The sequence below is a fragment of the Pygocentrus nattereri genome, chromosome 12 (assembly GCF_015220715.1).
Source record: "Pygocentrus nattereri isolate fPygNat1 chromosome 12, fPygNat1.pri, whole genome shotgun sequence".
NCBI lineage: Eukaryota > Metazoa > Chordata > Actinopteri > Characiformes > Serrasalmidae > Pygocentrus > Pygocentrus nattereri.
In genome coordinates this window covers 9,307,662-9,329,430 of record NC_051222.1, presented here as the reverse complement: position 1 = coordinate 9,329,430, position 21,769 = coordinate 9,307,662, and the positions used below count along the sequence as shown (strand labels likewise).

General features: G+C 31.3%; 1 protein-coding gene across 1 annotated transcript in view; it reads right to left on the bottom strand.

The window, feature by feature from the left end:
• myo15ab (myosin XVAb) overlaps positions 1-21,769 on the bottom strand; it is a 106,367-nt gene that overhangs the window by 36,886 nt on the left and 47,712 nt on the right. The window contains exons 32-37 of the mRNA XM_037543776.1: positions 21,630-21,725; positions 21,285-21,520; positions 17,414-17,592; positions 1,387-1,459; positions 528-722; positions 41-156 (exon numbers count right to left, since the gene is read on the bottom strand). Coding sequence (XP_037399673.1) covers positions 41-156; positions 528-722; positions 1,387-1,459; positions 17,414-17,592; positions 21,285-21,520; positions 21,630-21,725 — 895 coding nt within the window. The remainder of the gene's footprint in view (positions 1-40; positions 157-527; positions 723-1,386; positions 1,460-17,413; positions 17,593-21,284; positions 21,521-21,629; positions 21,726-21,769) is intronic.

Genomic DNA, 21,769 nt, shown 5'->3' with positions numbered 1-21,769 from the left:
ACATGGACATGCTATCCACTGAAGTGACACTGTGTGTTACCTTGACTGTAGTGGCCTTCAGAGATTGGCAGGCTGTTGGTTACCACGGCACTGACTCTGTTCGCATATGAGAGCGGTGCTTCCTCATCCTCATTGAATCCACTTCCAAAGAGGCTTCTGTGATACATGTGAATCCACACACAGCATATTTGAATAATAGCCAATGATCTTAATTAAATACTGCCACCTGTATATCGCTGCTGTCAGTAGAAATACTCGTATCTCCAAAATGGTAACTTTACAGTAGATGGAAAGTAAAACCTACTTTAAATTTAATGCAAGTCAAAGGAAGCCAGACTTTTTTCCAAGTCATTTTGGGCTCTTTCTTGTGGTCCATTCATCATGATATATACAAACAATGTAAAGAGCAACAAGCACTTTCAAATTATGTCAAAAACTGAAAAACAAACAGACAAAACTGGAGGTACGAGGTTTTTATCCAACGGCAGCGATATACACAGTTTACACTTACAAATACACAAACGTACATGCTTGCGTTGGGCCGTGCTCGGTTGGGGTCGTGCGTGGAGATGATGAAGTGTGTTTTCTGTTTGGGGAAGTCAGCGGGCAGCTCGAGATCACACACCAGGTCCATCACGTAGTCATGACCCTCCAGCTCCACCCACTGACCTGGCTCCTTCATCAGCACTGACCAACCATGCCTGCTCTCCGAGGACACGCCCCTGCAGCCAACGCACACTTCAGATTACAGCACTTATTTATCAGAGTGTATTGGCTTGTGTTTGGAAAAGCCACTGAGTTTGACATTTTCGGCCAAACCTGACCCACATTTGGAATCAGATCCTGAACGCACACATCCTTTTTTCACACATGGGTTTGTGTGTATTGTAGGACTGGACTGTGCTGGTCTTTGTTTGATGTTTGTTTGATGTTTGAATTGTTTGTAAGCCTGTTCTGACAGGCTGTTTGTATAGTTTGGATTTCTTATTGAGCTATTAGTCAGATTATTAATGGATTATTAGGCTGCATGTAAACATGGCTAGTGCTAAAGACATTTTGACTGCTAGCATAGGAGAACCACAGGAGAACAAATACAGATATGACATTTAGCAATAATGTTAGCTACATTAGCTCCCTAATGTATTAGCCAGCTGCTGGGAATAAACTTAAACAGCCCATCCTCATGTATCCCAATTGCAGTTTTTTCAAAAGCTCTTCTCACAAGGGAGTTTTCCCAGTCTTTAAACTAGAAAACCTCACTCTAGTGATGTGGTACTGCTTTAGGATGCGAGTAGGCTTGTTTACAACGGATGTAGCAGTGGTTATGTTTCCCATTTTGGCCGGAGTGTCTCTTTAATATCAAGATACTATTACAAAAACCCTTACCTGTGCTGCAAAACATTGCCTGCCACTTCCTCACCACTTGTCCATGAGTGGACTGGACACAGGAAAGATACTCCTATACAGAAACACACTTTAATTTAGTATCATTGTTTAAGAAATATGATAAAAAAGCACATGCTAAACTTACATGGACTGCAAAATTCATTTCATTGTAATTTCTCATCTCACTTACAGAAAAAACAGCCCAATGTGCAACCTACACAGATTTAATGGATGAAAGAACATGTGAAAGAAAATTACAATGCAGCACACTACATAACAGGTTACACAATAGCTGTAGAAGCCACACACTATGAGATATCGACTAATCTGCATCAACTCCACCAGGTGAAGACAGAGAGACCAAGTGACAGGATGAGACAAGAGTGACTGAAACACAGAGAGGGAGAGATTAAAGCAAAGAGACTAAGGGGAAAGAGATAAGGCAACGAGAGAGCAGTAGATTAGCCAGAGTGAAGAGAGGAGAGATGAATGACTCCAGTCCTGATTTCCATCGCAATGACTTGATTTAAAGCATTACAACTAAATACGCTTTCACATCTTGCTATCTTGAGTGAGGGTTGCATGCTCCAAACTATCACTGCTTTTATTCTCCTTTTCATCTTCAGTGGCTATTTAATGGTCATTAAATGATACCATAGTAGTCGGTATCATGGTGGTTGATAATTCCTCTTAATAATAATAATCATAATTCCTCTTTTAACATGCTGCTTAACTACAGTTATGACATGACACTTCCTTATTTAACATGCCATTAAACTATAACTATGACATCACAATTCCTTATTTAACATGTTGTTAAGCTATATCTATGACATCATAATTCCTCTTTTAAGATGCTATTTAATTAGTTATGACATCACAATTCCTTATTTAACATGCCGTTTAACTATAACTATGACATCATAATTCCTTATTTAACATGTTGTTAAACTATATCTATGACATCATAATTCCTCTTTTAATATGCTATTTAATTAGCTATGACATCACAATTCCTTATTTAACATGCCGTTTAACTATAACTATGACATCATAATTCCTCTTTTAATATGCAGTTTAACTACAGTTATGGCATCACAATTCCTTATTTAACATGCCATTAAACTATAACTATGACATCACAATTCCTTATTTAACATGTTGTTAAACTATATCTATAACATCATAATTCCTCTTTTAATATACTGTTTAATTAGTTATGATATCACAATTCCTTATTAACATGCTGTTAAACTATAACTATGACATCATAATTCCTCTTTTAATATGCTGTTTAACTACAGTTATGGCATCACAATTCCTTATTTAACATGCCATTAAACTATAACTATGACATCACAATTCCTTATTTAACATGTTGTTAAGCTATATCTATGACATCATAATTCCTCTTTTAATATGCTATTTAATTAGCTATGACATCACAATTCCTTATTTAACATGCCGTTTAACTATAACTATGACATCATAATTCCTCTTTTAATATGCAGTTTAACTACAGTTATGGCATCACAATTCCTTATTTAACATGCCATTAAACTATAACTATGACATCACAATTCCTTATTAACATGTTGTTAAACTATATCTATAACATCATAATTCCTCTTTTAATATACTGTTTAATTAGTTATGATATCACAATTCCTTATTAACATGCTGTTAAACTATAACTATGATATCATAATTCCTCTTTTAATATGCTGTTTAACTACAGTTATGGCATCACAATTCCTTATTTAACATGCCATTAAACTATAACTATGACATCACAATTCCTTATTTAACATGTTGTTAAGCTATATCTATGACATCATAATTCCTCTTTTAATATGTTATTTAATTAGTTATGACATCACAATTCCTTATTTAACATGCCGTTTAACTATAACTATGACATCATAATTCCTCTTTTAATATGCAGTTTAACTACAGTTATGGCATCACAATTCCTTATTTAACATGCCATTAAACTATAACTATGACATCACAATTCCTTATTTAACATGTTGTTAAGCTATATCTATGACATCATAATTCCTCTTTTAATATGTTATTTAATTAGTTATGACATCACAATTCCTTATTTAGCATGCCGTTTAACTATAACTATGACATCATAATTCCTCTTTTAATATGCAGTTTAACTACAGTTATGGCATCACAATTCCTTATTTAACATGCCATTAAACTATAACTATGACATCACAATTCCTTATTTAACATGTTGTTAAACTATATCTATAACATCATAATTCCTCTTTTAATATACTGTTTAATTAGTTATGATATCACAATTCCTTATTAACATGCTGTTAAACTATAACTATGACATCATAATTCCTCTTTTAATATGCAGTTTAACTACAGTTATGGCATCACAATTCCTTATTTAACATGCCATTAAACTATAACTATGACATCACAATTCCTTATTTAACATGTTGTTAAGCTATATCTATGACATCATAATTCCTCTTTTAATATGCTATTTAATTAGTTATGACATCACAATTCCTTATTTAACATGCCGTTTAACTATAACTATGACATCATAATTCCTTATTTAACATGTTGTTAAACTATATCTATAACATCATAATTCCTCTTTTAATATGCTATTTAATTAGTTATGATATCACAATTCCTTATTAACATGCTGTTAAACTATAACTATGATATCATAATTCCTCTTTTAATATGCTGTTTAACTACAGTTATGGCATCACAATTCCTTATTTAACATGCCATTAAACTATAACTATGACATCACAATTCCTTATTTAACATGTTGTTAAGCTATATCTATGACATCATAATTCCTCTTTTAATATGCTATTTAATTAGTTATGACATCACAATTCCTTATTTAACATGCCGTTTAACTATAACTATGACATCATAATTCCTCTTTTAATATGCAGTTTAACTACAGTTATGGAATCACAATTCCTTATTTAACATGCCATTAAACTATAACTATGACATCACAATTCCTTATTAACATGCTGTTAAACTATAACTATGATATCATAATTCCTCTTTTAATATGCAGTTTAACTACAGTTACGGCATCACAATTCCTTATTTAACATGCCATTAAACTATAACTATGACATCACAATTCCTTATTTAACATGTTGTTAAGCTATATCTATGACATCATAATTCCTCTTTTAATATGCTATTTAATTAGTTATGACATCACAATTCCTTATTTAACATGCCGTTTAACTATAACTATGACATCATAATTCCTCTTTTAATATGCAGTTTAACTACAGTTACGGCATCACAATTCCTTATTGAACATGCCATTAAACTATAACTATGACATCGCAATTCCTTATTTAACATGTTGTTAAACTATATCTATAACATCATAATTCCTCTTTTAATATACTGTTTAATTAGTTATAATATCACAACTCCTTATTAACATGCTGTTAAACTATAACTATGATATCATAATTCCTCTTTTAATATGCTGTTTAACTACAGTTATGGCATCACAATTCCTTATTTAACATGCCATTAAACTATAACTATGACATCACAATTCCTTATTTAACATGTTGTTAAGCTATATCTATGACATCATAATTCCTCTTTTAATATGCTATTTAATTAGTTATGACATCACAATTCCTTATTTAACATGCCGTTTAACTATAACTATGACATCATAATTCCTTATTTAACATGTTGTTAAACTATATCTATAACATCATAATTCCTCTTTTAATATACTGTTTAATTAGTTATGATATCACAACTCCTTATTAACATGCTGTTAAACTATAACTATGATATCATAATTCCTCTTTTAATATGCTGTTTAACTACAGTTATGGCATCACAATTCCTTATTTAACATGCCATTAAACTATAACTATGACATCACAATTCCTTATTTAACATGTTGTTAAGCTATATCTATGACATCATAATTCCTCTTTTAATATGCTATTTAATTAGTTATGACATCACAATTCCTTATTTAACATGCCGTTTAACTATAACTATGACATCATAATTCCTCTTTTAATATGCAGTTTAACTACAGTTATGGCATCACAATTCCTTATTTAACATGCCATTAAACTATAACTATGACATCACAATTCCTTATTTAACATGTTGTTAAGCTATATCTATGACATCATAATTCCTCTTTTAATATGCTATTTAATTAGTTATGACATCACAATTCCTTATTTAACATGCCGTTTAACTATAACTATGACATCATAATTCCTCTTTTAATATGCAGTTTAACTACAGTTATGGCATCACAATTCCTTATTTAACATGCCATTAAACTATAACTATGACATCACAATTCCTTATTTAACATGTTGTTAAGCTATATCTATGACATCATAATTCCTCTTTTAATATGCTATTTAATTAGTTATGACATCACAATTCCTTATTTAACATGCCGTTTAACTATAACTATGACATCATAATTCCTCTTTTAATATGCAGTTTAACTACAGTTACGGCATCACAATTCCTTATTGAACATGCCATTAAACTATAACTATGACATCGCAATTCCTTATTTAACATGTTGTTATACTATATCTATAACATCATAATTCCTCTTTTAATATACTGTTTAATTAGTTATGATATCACAACTCCTTATTAACATGCTGTTAAACTATAACTATGATATCATAATTCCTCTTTTAATATGCTGTTTAACTACAGTTATGGCATCACAATTCCTTATTTAACATGCCATTAAACTATAACTATGACATCACAATTCCTTATTTAACATGTTGTTAAGCTATATCTATGACATCATAATTCCTCTTTTAATATGTTATTTAATTAGTTATGACATCACAATTCCTTATTTAACATGCCGTTTAACTATAACTATGACATCATAATTCCTCTTTTAATATGCAGTTTAACTACAGTTATGGCATCACAATTCCTTATTTAACATGCCATTAAACTATAACTATGACATCACAATTCCTTATTTAACATGTTGTTAAGCTATATCTATGACATCATAATTCCTCTTTTAATATGCTATTTAAATAGTTATGACATCACAATTCCTTATTTAACATGCCGTTTAACTATAACTATGACATCATAATTCCTCTTTTAATATGCAGTTTAACTACAGTTATGGCATCACAATTCCTTATTTAACATGCCATTAAACTATAACTATGACATCACAATTCCTTATTTAACATGTTGTTAAACTATATCTATAACATCATAATTCCTCTTTTAATATACTGTTTAATTAGTTATGATATCACAATTCCTTATTAACATGCTGTTAAACTATAACTATGACATCATAATTCCTCTTTTAATATGCAGTTTAACTACAGTTATGGCATCACAATTCCTTATTTAACATGCCATTAAACTATAACTATGACATCACAATTCCTTATTTAACATGTTGTTAAGCTATATCTATGACATCATAATTCCTCTTTTAATATGCTATTTAATTAGTTATGACATCACAATTCCTTATTTAACATGCCGTTTAACTATAACTATGACATCATAATTCCTCTTTTAATATGCAGTTTAACTACAGTTATGGCATCACAATTCCTTATTTAACATGCCATTAAACTATAACTATGACATCACAATTCCTTATTTAACATGTTGTTAAACTATATCTATAACATCATAATTCCTCTTTTAATATACTGTTTAATTAGTTATGATATCACAACTCCTTATTAACATGCTGTTAAACTATAACTATGATATCATAATTCCTCTTTTAATATGCTGTTTAACTACAGTTATGGCATCACAATTCCTTATTTAACATGCCATTAAACTATAACTATGACATCACAATTCCTTATTTAACATGTTGTTAAGCTATATCTATGACATCATAATTCCTCTTTTAATATGTTATTTAATTAGTTATGACATCACAATTCCTTATTTAACATGCCGTTTAACTATAACTATGACATCATAATTCCTCTTTTAATATGCAGTTTAACTACAGTTATGGCATCACAATTCCTTATTTAACATGCCATTAAACTATAACTATGACATCACAATTCCTTATTTAACATGTTGTTAAACTATATCTATAACATCATAATTCCTCTTTTAATATACTGTTTAATTAGTTAAGATATCACAATTCCTTATTAACATGCTGTTAAACTATAACTATGACATCATAATTCCTCTTTTAATATGCAGTTTAACTACAGTTATGGCATCACAATTCCTTATTTAACATGCCATTAAACTATAACTATGACATCACAATTCCTTATTTAACATGTTGTTAAGCTATATCTATGACATCATAATTCCTCTTTTAATATGCTATTTCATTAGTTATGACATCACAATTCCTTATTTAACATGCCGTTTAACTATAACTATGACATCATAATTCCTTATTTAACATGTTGTTAAACTATATCTATAACATCATAATTCCTCTTTTAATATACTGTTTAATTAGTTATGATATCACAATTCCTTATTAACATGCTGTTAAACTATAACTATGATATCATAATTCCTCTTTTAATATGCTGTTTAACTACAGTTATGGCATCACAATTCCTTATTTAACATGCCATTAAACTATAACTATGACATCACAATTCCTTATTTAACATGTTGTTAAGCTATATCTATGACATCATAATTCCTCTTTTAATATGTTATTTAATTAGTTATGACATCACAATTCCTTATTTAACATGCCGTTTAACTATAACTATGACATCATAATTCCTCTTTTAATATGCAGTTTAACTACAGTTATGGCATCACAATTCCTTATTTAACATGCCATTAAACTATAACTATGACATCACAATTCCTTATTTAACATGTTGTTAAGCTATATCTATGACATCATAATTCCTCTTTTAATATGTTATTTAATTAGTTATGACATCACAATTCCTTATTTAACATGCCGTTTAACTATAACTATGACATCATAATTCCTCTTTTAATATGCAGTTTAACTACAGTTATGGCATCACAATTCCTTATTTAACATGCCATTAAACTATAACTATGACATCACAATTCCTTATTTAACATGTTGTTAAACTATATCTATAACATCATAATTCCTCTTTTAATATACTGTTTAATTAGTTATGATATCACAATTCCTTATTAACATGCTGTTAAACTATAACTATGACATCATAATTCCTCTTTTAATATGCAGTTTAACTACAGTTATGGCATCACAATTCCTTATTTAACATGCCATTAAACTATAACTATGACATCACAATTCCTTATTTAACATGTTGTTAAGCTATATCTATGACATCATAATTCCTCTTTTAATATGCTATTTAATTAGTTATGACATCACAATTCCTTATTTAACATGCCGTTTAACTATAACTATGACATCATAATTCCTTATTTAACATGTTGTTAAACTATATCTATAACATCATAATTCCTCTTTTAATATACTGTTTAATTAGTTATGATATCACAATTCCTTATTAACATGCTGTTAAACTATAACTATGATATCATAATTCCTCTTTTAATATGCTGTTTAACTACAGTTATGGCATCACAATTCCTTATTTAACATGCCATTAAACTATAACTATGACATCACAATTCCTTATTTAACATGTTGTTAAACTATATCTATAACATCATAATTCCTCTTTTAATATGCTATTTAATTAGTTATGACATCACAATTCCTTATTTAACATGCCGTTTAACTATAACTATGACATCATAATTCCTCTTTTAATATGCAGTTTAACTACAGTTATGGCATCACAATTCCTTATTTAACATGCCATTAAACTATAACTATGACATCGCAATTCCTTATTTAACATGTTGTTAAACTATATCTATAACATCATAATTCCTCTTTTAATATACTGTTTAATTAGTTATGATATCACAATTCCTTATTAACATGCTGTTAAACTATAACTATGATATCATAATTCCTCTTTTAATATGCTGTTTAACTACAGTTATGGCATCACAATTCCTTATTTAACATGCCATTAAACTATAACTATGACATCACAATTCCTTATTTAACATGTTGTTAAGCTATATCTATGACATCATAATTCCTCTTTTAATATGCTATTTAATTAGTTATGACATCACAATTCCTTATTTAACATGCCGTTTAACTATAACTATGACATCATAATTCCTCTTTTAATATGCAGTTTAACTACAGTTACGGCATCACAATTCCTTATTGAACATGCCATTAAACTATAACTATGACATCGCAATTCCTTATTTAACATGTTGTTAAACTATATCTATAACATCATAATTCCTCTTTTAGAATACTGTTTAATTAGTTATGATATCACAACTCTTTATTAACATGCTGTTAAACTATAACTATGATATCATAATTCCTCTTTTAATATGCTGTTTAACTACAGTTATGGCATCACAATTCCTTATTTAACATGCCATTAAACTATAACTATGACATCACAATTCCTTATTTAACATGTTGTTAAGCTATATCTATGACATCATAATTCCTCTTTTAATATGTTATTTAATTAGTTATGACATCACAATTCCTTATTTAACATGCCGTTTAACTATAACTATGACATCATAATTCCTCTTTTAATATGCAGTTTAACTACAGTTATGGCATCACAATTCCTTATTTAACATGCCATTAAACTATAACTATGACATCACAATTCCTTATTTAACATGTTGTTAAGCTATATCTATGACATCATAATTCCTCTTTTAATATGTTATTTAATTAGTTATGACATCACAATTCCTTATTTAACATGCCGTTTAACTATAACTATGACATCATAATTCCTCTTTTAATATGCAGTTTAACTACAGTTATGGCATCACAATTCCTTATTTAACATGCCATTAAACTATAACTATGACATCACAATTCCTTATTTAACATGTTGTTAAACTATATCTATAACATCATAATTCCTCTTTTAATATACTGTTTAATTAGTTATGATATCACAATTCCTTATTAACATGCTGTTAAACTATAACTATGACATCATAATTCCTCTTTTAATATGCAGTTTAACTACAGTTATGGCATCACAATTCCTTATTTAACATGCCATTAAACTATAACTATGACATCACAATTCCTTATTTAACATGTTGTTAAGCTATATCTATGACATCATAATTCCTCTTTTAATATGCTATTTAATTAGTTATGACATCACAATTCCTTATTTAACATGCCGTTTAACTATAACTATGACATCATAATTCCTTATTTAACATGTTGTTAAACTATATCTATAACATCATAATTCCTCTTTTAATATACTGTTTAATTAGTTATGATATCACAATTCCTTATTAACATGCTGTTAAACTATAACTATGATATCATAATTCCTCTTTTAATATGCTGTTTAACTACAGTTATGGCATCACAATTCCTTATTTAACATGCCATTAAACTATAACTATGACATCACAATTCCTTATTTAACATGTTGTTAAGCTATATCTATGACATCATAATTCCTCTTTTAATATGCTATTTAATTAGTTATGACATCACAATTCCTTATTTAACATGCCGTTTAACTATAACTATGACATCATAATTCCTCTTTTAATATGCAGTTTAACTACAGTTATGGCATCACAATTCCTTATTTAACATGCCATTAAACTATAACTATGACATCGCAATTCCTTATTTAACATGTTGTTAAACTATATCTATAACATCATAATTCCTCTTTTAATATACTGTTTAATTAGTTATGATATCACAATTCCTTATTAACATGCTGTTAAACTATAACTATGATATCATAATTCCTTTTAATATGCTGTTTAACTACAGTTAAGACATCACAATTCCTTATTTAACATGCTGTTTAACTATAACTATGACATCATAATTCCTCTTTTAATATGCAGTTTAACTACAGTTATGGCATCACAATTCCTTATTTAACATGCCATTAAACTATAACTATGACATCACAATTCCTTATTTAACATGTTGTTAAGCTATATCTATGACATCATAATTCCTCTTTTAATATGCTATTTAATTAGTTATGACATCACAATTCCTTATTTAACATGCCGTTTAACTATAACTATGACATCATAATTCCTCTTTTAATATGCAGTTTAACTACAGTTATGGCATCACAATTCCTTATTTAACATGCCATTAAACTATAACTATGACATCACAATTCCTTATTTAACATGTTGTTAAACTATATCTATAACATCATAATTCCTCTTTTAATATGCTATTTAATTAGTTATGACATCACAATTCCTTATTTAACATGCCGTTTAACTATAACTATGACATCATAATTCCTCTTTTAATATGCAGTTTAACTACAGTTATGGCATCACAATTCCTTATTTAACATGCCATTAAACTATAACTATGACATCACAATTCCTTATTTAACATGTTGTTAAACTATATCTATAACATCATAATTCCTCTTTTAGAATACTGTTTAATTAGTTATGACATCACAATTCCTTATTTAACATGCTGTTAAACTATAACTATGACATCATAATTCCTCTTTTAATATGCAGTTTAACTACAGTTATGGCATCACAATTCCTTATTTAACATGCCATTAAACTATAACTATGACATCACAATTCCTTATTTAACATGTTGTTAAACTATATCTATAACATCATAATTCCTCTTTTAATATACTGTTTAATTAGTTATGATATCACAATTCCTTATTAACATGCTGTTAAACTATAACTATGATATCATAATTCCTCTTTTAATATGCTGTTTAACTACAGTTATGGCATCACAATTCCTTATTTAACATGCCATTAAACTATAACTATGACATCACAATTCCTTATTTAACATGTTGTTAAGCTATATCTATGACATCATAATTCCTCTTTTAATATGCTATTTAATTAGTTATGACATCACAATTCCTTATTTAACATGCCGTTTAACTATAACTATGACATCATAATTCCTCTTTTAATATGCAGTTTAACTACAGTTATGGCATCACAATTCCTTATTTAACATGCCATTAAACTATAACTATGACATCACAATTCCTTATTTAACATGTTGTTAAGCTATATCTATGACATCATAATTCCTCTTTTAATATGCTTATTTAATTAGTTATGACATCACAATTCCTTATTTAACATGCCGTTTAACTATAACTATGACATCATAATTCCTCTTTTAATATGCAGTTTAACTACAGTTATGGAATCACAATTCCTTATTTAACATGCCATTAAACTATAACTATGACATCACAATTCCTTATTTAACATGTTGTTAAACTATATCTATAACATCATAATTCCTCTTTTAATATACTGTTTAATTAGTTATGATATCACAATTCCTTATTAACATGCTGTTAAACTATAACTATGATATCATAATTCCTTTTAATATGCAGTTTAACTACAGTTATGGCATCACAATTCCTTATTTAACATGCCATTAAACTATAACTATGACATCACAATTCCTTATTTAACATGTTGTTAAGCTATATCTATGACATCATAATTCCTCTTTTAATATGCTATTTAATTAGTTATGACATCACAATTCCTTATTTAACATGCCGTTTAACTATAACTATGACATCATAATTCCTTATTTAACATGTTGTTAAACTATATCTATAACATCATAATTCCTCTTTTAATATACTGTTTAATTAGTTATGATATCACAATTCCTTATTAACATGCTGTTAAACTATAACTATGATATCATAATTCCTCTTTTAATATGCTGTTTAACTACAGTTATGGCATCACAATTCCTTATTTAACATGCCATTAAACTATAACTATGACATCACAATTCCTTATTTAACATGTTGTTAAGCTATATCTATGACATCATAATTCCTCTTTTAATATGCTATTTAATTAGTTATGACATCACAATTCCTTATTTAACATGCCGTTTAACTATAACTATGACATCATAATTCCTCTTTTAATATGCAGTTTAACTACAGTTATGGCATCACAATTCCTTATTTAACATGCCATTAAACTATAACTATGACATCACAATTCCTTATTTAACATGTTGTTAAACTATATCTATAACATCATAATTCCTCTTTTAATATACTGTTTAATTAGTTATGATATCACAATTCCTTATTAACATGCTGTTAAACTATAACTATGATATCATAATTCCTCTTTTAATATGCTGTTTAACTACAGTTATGACATCACAATTCCTTATTAACATGCTGTTAAACTATAACTATGATATCATAATTCCTCTTTTAATATGCAGTTTAACTACAGTTATGGCATCACAATTCCTTATTTAACATGCCATTAAACTATAACTATGACATCACAATTCCTTATTTAACATGTTGTTAAGCTATATCTATGACATCATAATTCCTCTTTTAATATGCTATTTAATTAGTTATGACATCACAATTCCTTATTTAACATGCCGTTTAACTATAACTATGACATCATAATTCCTCTTTTAATATGCAGTTTAACTACAGTTATGGCATCACAATTCCTTATTTAACATGCCATTAAACTATAACTATGACATCACAATTCCTTATTTAACATGTTGTTAAGCTATATCTATGACATCATAATTCCTCTTTTAATATACTGTTTAATTAGTTATGATATCACAATTCCTTATTAACATGCTGTTAAACTATAACTATGATATCATAATTCCTCTTTTAATATGCAGTTTAACTACAGTTATGGCATCACAATTCCTTATTTAACATGCCATTAAACTATAACTATGACATCACAATTCCTTATTTAACATGTTGTTAAGCTATATCTATGACATCATAATTCCTCTTTTAATATGTTATTTAATTAGTTATGACATCACAATTCCTTATTTAACATGCCGTTTAACTATAACTATGACATCATAATTCCTCTTTTAATATGCAGTTTAACTACAGTTATGGCATCACAATTCCTTATTTAACATGCCATTAAACTATAACTATGACATCACAATTCCTTATTTAACATGTTGTTAAGCTATATCTATGACATCATAATTCCTCTTTTAATATGCTATTTAATTAGTTATGACATCACAATTCCTTATTTAACATGCCGTTTAACTATAACTATGACATCATAATTCCTCTTTTAATATGCAGTTTAACTACAGTTACGGCATCACAATTCCTTATTTAACATGCCATTAAACTATAACTATGACATCGCAATTCCTTATTTAACATGTTGTTAAACTATATCTATAACATCATAATTCCTCTTTTAATATACTGTTTAATTAGTTATGATATCACAATTCCTTATTAACATGCTGTTAAACTATAACTATGATATCATAATTCCTTTTAATATGCAGTTTAACTACAGTTATGGCATCACAATTCCTTATTTAACATGCCATTAAACTATAACTATGACATCACAATTCCTTATTTAACATGTTGTTAAGCTATATCTATGACATCATAATTCCTCTTTTAATATGCTATTTAATTAGTTATGACATCACAATTCCTTATTTAACATGCCGTTTAACTATAACTATGACATCATAATTCCTTATTTAACATGTTGTTAAACTATATCTATAACATCATAATTCCTCTTTTAATATACTGTTTAATTAGTTATGATATCACAACTCCTTATTAACATGCTGTTAAACTATAACTATGATATCATAATTCCTCTTTTAATATGCTGTTTAACTACAGTTATGGCATCACAATTCCTTATTTAACATGCCATTAAACTATAACTATGACATCACAATTCCTTATTTAACATGTTGTTAAGCTATATCTATGACATCATAATTCCTCTTTTAATATGTTATTTAATTAGTTATGACATCACAATTCCTTATTTAACATGCCGTTTAACTATAACTATGACATCATAATTCCTCTTTTAATATGCAGTTTAACTACAGTTATGGCATCACAATTCCTTATTTAACATGCCATTAAACTATAACTATGACATCACAATTCCTTATTTAACATGTTGTTAAACTATATCTATAACATCATAATTCCTCTTTTAATATACTGTTTAATTAGTTATGATATCACAATTCCTTATTAACATGCTGTTAAACTATAACTATGATATCATAATTCCTTTTAATATGCTGTTTAACTACAGTTATGACATCACAATTCCTTATTTAACATGCCATTAAACTATAACTATGACATCACAATTCCTTATTTAACATGTTGTTAAGCTATGTCTATGACATCATAATTCCTCTTTTAATATGCTATTTAATTAGTTATGACATCACAATTCCTTATTTAACATGCCGTTTAACTATAACTATGACATCATAATTCCTTATTTAACATGTTGTTAAACTATATCTATAACATCATAATTCCTCTTTTAATATACTGTTTAATTAGTTATGATATCACAATTCCTTATTAACATGCTGTTAAACTATAACTATGATATCATAATTCCTCTTTTAATATGCTGTTTAACTACAGTTATGGCATCACAATTCCTTATTTAACATGCCATTAAACTATAACTATGACATCACAATTCCTTATTTAACATGTTGTTAAGCTATATCTATGACATCATAATTCCTCTTTTAATATGCTATTTAATTAGTTATGACATCACAATTCCTTATTTAACATGCTGTTTAACTATAACTATGACATCATAATTCCTCTTTTAATATGCAGTTTAACTACAGTTATGGCATCACAATTCCTTATTTAACATGCCATTAAACTATAACTATGACATCGCAATTCCTTATTTAACATGTTGTTAAACTATATCTATAACATCATAATTCCTCTTTTAATATACTGTTTAATTAGTTATGATATCACAATTCCTTATTAACATGCTGTTAAACTATAACTATGATATCATAATTCCTTTTAATATGCTGTTTAACTACAGTTAAGACATCACAATTCCTTATTTAACATGCCGTTTAACTATAACTATGACATCATAATTCCTCTTTTAATATGCAGTTTAACTACAGTTATGGCATCACAATTCCTTATTTAACATGCCATTAAACTATAACTATGACATCACAATTCCTTATTTAACATGTTGTTAAGCTATATCTATGACATCATAATTCCTCTTTTAATATGCTATTTAATTAGTTATGACATCACAATTCCTTATTTAACATGCCGTTTAACTATAACTATGACATCATAATTCCTCTTTTAATATGCTGTTTAACTACAGTTATGGCATCACAATTCCTTATTTAACATGCCATTAAACTATAACTATGACATCACAATTCCTTATTTAACATGTTGTTAAGCTATATCTATGACATCATAATTCCTCTTTTAATATGCTATTTAATTAGCTATGACATCACAATTCCTTATTTAACATGCCGTTTAACTATAACTATGACATCATAATTCCTCTTTTAATATGCAGTTTAACTACAGTTATGGCATCACAATTCCTTATTTAACATGCCATTAAACTATAACTATGACATCACAATTCCTTATTTAACATGTTGTTAAACTATATCTATAACATCATAATTCCTCTTTTAATATACTGTTTAATTAGTTATGATATCACAATTCCTTATTAACATGCTGTTAAACTATAACTATGATATCATAATTCCTCTTTTAATATGCTGTTTAACTACAGTTATGGCATCACAATTCCTTATTTAACATGACGTTTAACTATGACTGTGATATCATATCTTGATATCATTTCTTATTTAATATTGTGTTTAACTATGGTTATGATGTCATAATGAATAATCATAACTGAAATGCAGAACTGAAATGTAGGTTAACTATATTTATTTTTCTTCCTAGTGATGGTTGAGCAAAGATGTTTCTACATCTACAAAGTTCTACACAGCTTGGCCTGGTTCAGTCTGCCGTACCGTCGAAGCAGTGCACCTGCAGGACCATGTGAGCTTTCTTGCGGTTGGCCGTCCACTCCAGTAGAGACAGGGGGTAGGTGCGGGCCGCCTCAGGGCCCAGGCAGGACTTCTGCATGGCCTGGAGCAGCTTGTGCTGGCACAGCACCTTAAAGCCGTTCAGAGCGTAGTCTGACACAAACCTGAGAGAGAGAGAGAGAGAGAGAGAGAGAGAGAGAGAGAGAGAGAGAGAGAGAGAGAGAGAATCTAAAAGAGGGCTGGGATATCAAGGAGCCACGAGTCCAGAACTTACTAGAAAACTTAAGTTACAGGCCACAGCCTTGTAAACATGCATAACATCTGTAACTAAACACTGATTTGCTTCAGTTCCAGTTGCGTGTGGTTCACTAATGAAGAGATTCTGTGAGGTAAATCTCAAGCTGAGGTTCATGAACAATTCGGAGTGGATTTCACACTCGGTAAAGGCAGGTAACCATCTATTTAATAATGTGTTTTTATTTACTATTTACTTATTTTCCTTACTTAATATGATGCATTTATTTACTATTTACTCATTTTCCTTATTTGATATGGTGTTTTAATTGACTATTTACTAACTTTCTGCACTTTCAACTCCAAGGACTGAAGGTTAGGGAGCCAGTTGGGGCAGTCAAGGACTGGAGGTTGGGGAACTAGTTGGGGCAGTCAAGGACTGGAGGTTGGGGAGCCAGTTGGGGCAGTCAAGGACTGGAGGTTAGGGAGCCATTTGGGGCAGTCATGGACTGGAGGTTAGGGAACTAGTTGGGGCAGTCATAGACTGGAGGTTAGGGAACTAGTTGGGGCAGTCATAGACTGGAGGTTAGGGAACCAGTTGGGGCAGTCAAGGACTGGAGGTTAGGGAACCAGTTGGGGCAGTCATGGACTGGAGGTTAGGGAACTAGTTGGGGCAGTCATAGACTGGAGGTTAGGGAACCAGTTGGGGCAGTCAAGGACTGGAGGTTAGGGAACCAGTTGGGGCAGTCAAGGACTGGAGGTTAGGGAACCAGTTGGGGCAGTCAAGGACTGGAGGTTAGGGAACCAGTTGGGGCAGTCAAGGACTGGAGGTTAGGGAGCCATTTGGGGCAGTCATGGGCTGGAGGTTAGGGAGCCAGTTGGGGCAGTCATGGACTGGAGGTTAGGGAACTAGTTGGGGCAGTCATGGACTGGAGGTTAGGGAACTAGTTGGGGCAGTCATAGACTGGAGGTTAGGGAACCAGTTGGGGCAGTCAAGGACTGGAGGTTAGGGAACCAGTTGGGGCAGTCAAGGACTGGAGGTTAGGGAACCAGTTGGGGCAGTCAAGGACTGGAGGTTAGGGAACCAGTTGGGGCAGTCAAGGACTGGAGGTTAGGGAGCCATTTGGGGCAGTCATGGGCTGGAGGTTAGGGAGCCAGTTGGGGCAGTCATGGACTGGAGGTTAGGGAGCCAGTTGGGGCAGTCATGGGCTGGAGGTTAGGGAACCAGTTGGGGCAGTCTTGGACTGGAGGTTAGGGAGCCATTTGGGGCAGTCATGGACTGGAGGTTAGGGAGCCAGTTGGGGCAGTCATGGGCTTGAGGTTAGGGAACCAGTTGAGGCAGTCATAGGCTTGAGGTTAGGAAGCGAGTTGGGGCAGTCATGGGCTTGAGGTTAGGGAACCGGTTGGGGCAGTCATGGGCTTGAGGTTAGGGAACCGGTTGAAGCAGTCATGGGCTGGACATTAGAGAGCCAGCCTTGTTACTGGAAGGTCGCTGGTTTGATCCCCTGAGCCTAGAGCATGTGACTGAAGTGCCCTTGAGCAAGGCACTGAACACCCAACTGCTGTAGATACGGATGCCCACCACTCCAGGCAAGTGTGCTCACTGCCCCCTAGTGTGTGTTCACTAATAGTGTGTACGGGGTGTTTTACTGCACGGACGGGTTAAATGAGAAGGTGAAATTTCCCATTTATGGGACTACTAAGGGTCAATTCATCCAAATTAACAGAAATTAGAAATCGCACATCTAATTTCTCTTATAGAAACTGTTCCATGTGGCTGATATTTTTATTGTTGATCTGCTGCTTCTCAAACTGTTAAACCATGCATTCTCTATTTATCTCTATTTCCCATATCATTCACTATTTTCATTACCATTGAAATAATCTGTAAATTCTTCTTGTGATTATGACCCTTCACTGTAGGCCTATTTAATCTTTACATTTACATAAAATTTTCAGCTGTTTTCCTTTTTCTTTTTCGGCCGAAAAAGTTTGGTGGCCTAAATTTCGGTGCAACGCTAATAATGCAATGGTAATTCTTCCATCATTGGTCCTGAAATTTAGTCTTAAACTGGCACAACATGCATAAGATAATAAATGTACATACATGTCATATTTTGAATGTCATTTTTACTAGCGGTAATGTGTTGGCGGTTAACAATTTTAGCGATTAGTGTCTTTGGAAGAGCTCCTCGATCCTCTGGCTAGCACATTGAATATGAAAGGATAGCGATACGACCATTATCATAAACTGTGAAGGTGGTTCAGACCAACAACACACTACAGTAGATTTATAAACATCAAATAAAGAGAGTGTCGTGGGAGCTTGAAACCCAGAGTATCTGAGATGTAGTTCGACTAAAACGCAGTGACGGTTTTTCATAGCGTCTATTAACACTGTATTTAGACTGTATGTAGAATATCATGGGATACTTTATTATTGAATATCGACACGTGTCTACCTGTGACCAGTGGTGGATACTAACTAAGTAAATGTAATTCATTACTGTACTTAAGTAGTTTTTTCATGTATCTGTACTGAAGTTTTTCCACTTTGGGCGACTTTCTACTTTCACTCTACTACATTTCAAAGTCTAATATCTGACTTTTTACTCTGCTACATTTTGCTAAATCTGTCGTTAGTTTTGGTTTCTGTGTGTATAAAAACGTAACATGTCAAAATGAAAGAAAGCCAGAGCACCAATCAGGGCCCAGCGGTCACTTTGTTTAGAGCTGATTTTGACCTGTTGGTCATACCGACCCAGTGCAGCACGCGGTTCAACGTCAGCGCAGCAGCGTAAAACTTTGGGAGAGTCTGTTCAACATAAATGATGAACTAACCTAACTTTGTGTAAATAGAGCTCAATATAGAAATATGTCCACATATGCAGTCGAGACTGATGCAGCTTTTTTCTGAATTTCTACAAACACCATTTCATTTTATAGTAAATGAGTTTGGGCTGGTTTATGTTTATGAACAGACGCCTACAGATCAACATAGTAAAGGAGCTCATCTGTGATCCTGAGTTTAAAGCCAGTTTTTATTCAACTTAAACTTGGAACTAAGTTGTAAATAAATCTGAAACTGAAACTTTGCTTGTGTGTAAAAAGTGATTTCAGAGCCACTCTGTTCTCCCTGATGGAAACTGTTTACCTTCAGTGTTTTGTGCTTATGATCATTTTAATAGACGTCAGCGTCACTAATTAATGACGTTCTATTAAAAGACTGGTTTACCAAGAGAGACGCTGGAGGACTTTCACCTGAAATGAGTTCCTGAAGCGAGTCTTGTTATAAAAATGATAACAGGACATAACGTAATTAATCTTTTAGTACTTTTATTTTATACTTAAGTACATTTAAGGGAAAATACTTTTGTACTTTTACTCAAGTGGAGGTCTAGAGTAAGGACTTCTACTTTTACAGGAGTAATATTTTACCTTGGGTATCTTTAACTTTAACTCTAGTACATGATTTGTGTACTTCGTCCACCACTGCCTGTGACAATCACAGTTAAAGCTAATAGAGAGTGTGGCTTTTGCAGAGAAAGCTCTAATGTAAAAGTTCTCCACTCTTTTGTTTGAGTGAGTTAGAGGTAGTGTGATTTTAAGTCTGTTGTCTTACTTCAGCAGATATTTCTCCATTTTCTCACTCGGGGCAAAGGAGCTCAAACAGGCCACCATCAGCAGCCAGCCTCGCTCTGCGTTGCGCTGGTTTCCATTCCGCCACACCTGATTGGCCACCTGTGCCAAAATCTCATCCCTGATTGGTGGAGTGGCCAGGCCCCGCTGGATGATGTAATTTCCAAACAAGTTCTCCTGAGCACCATTCAAGTTGGGGTCCCCCATGAAACGCAAAATCTATAAAAATGAAAACAAAGTACACTGTGAATAGACATAATGAACCCAGTTATGCTACGAGGCATGTATATAGGAAATGAGAACAGGACTGCATTTAATGTAACTTTACCAATAAGAAGACGTCAAGAGCGTCTTGTTTTAGGTCGTCCTCCAGACGAGTCAGCGGAGCTTGAAGAGGTGCTGTAAGCATCCCAAATTCTAGCTCCTGTACACACATAACTCATATAGGTAATACAGCCACGTGTGTGT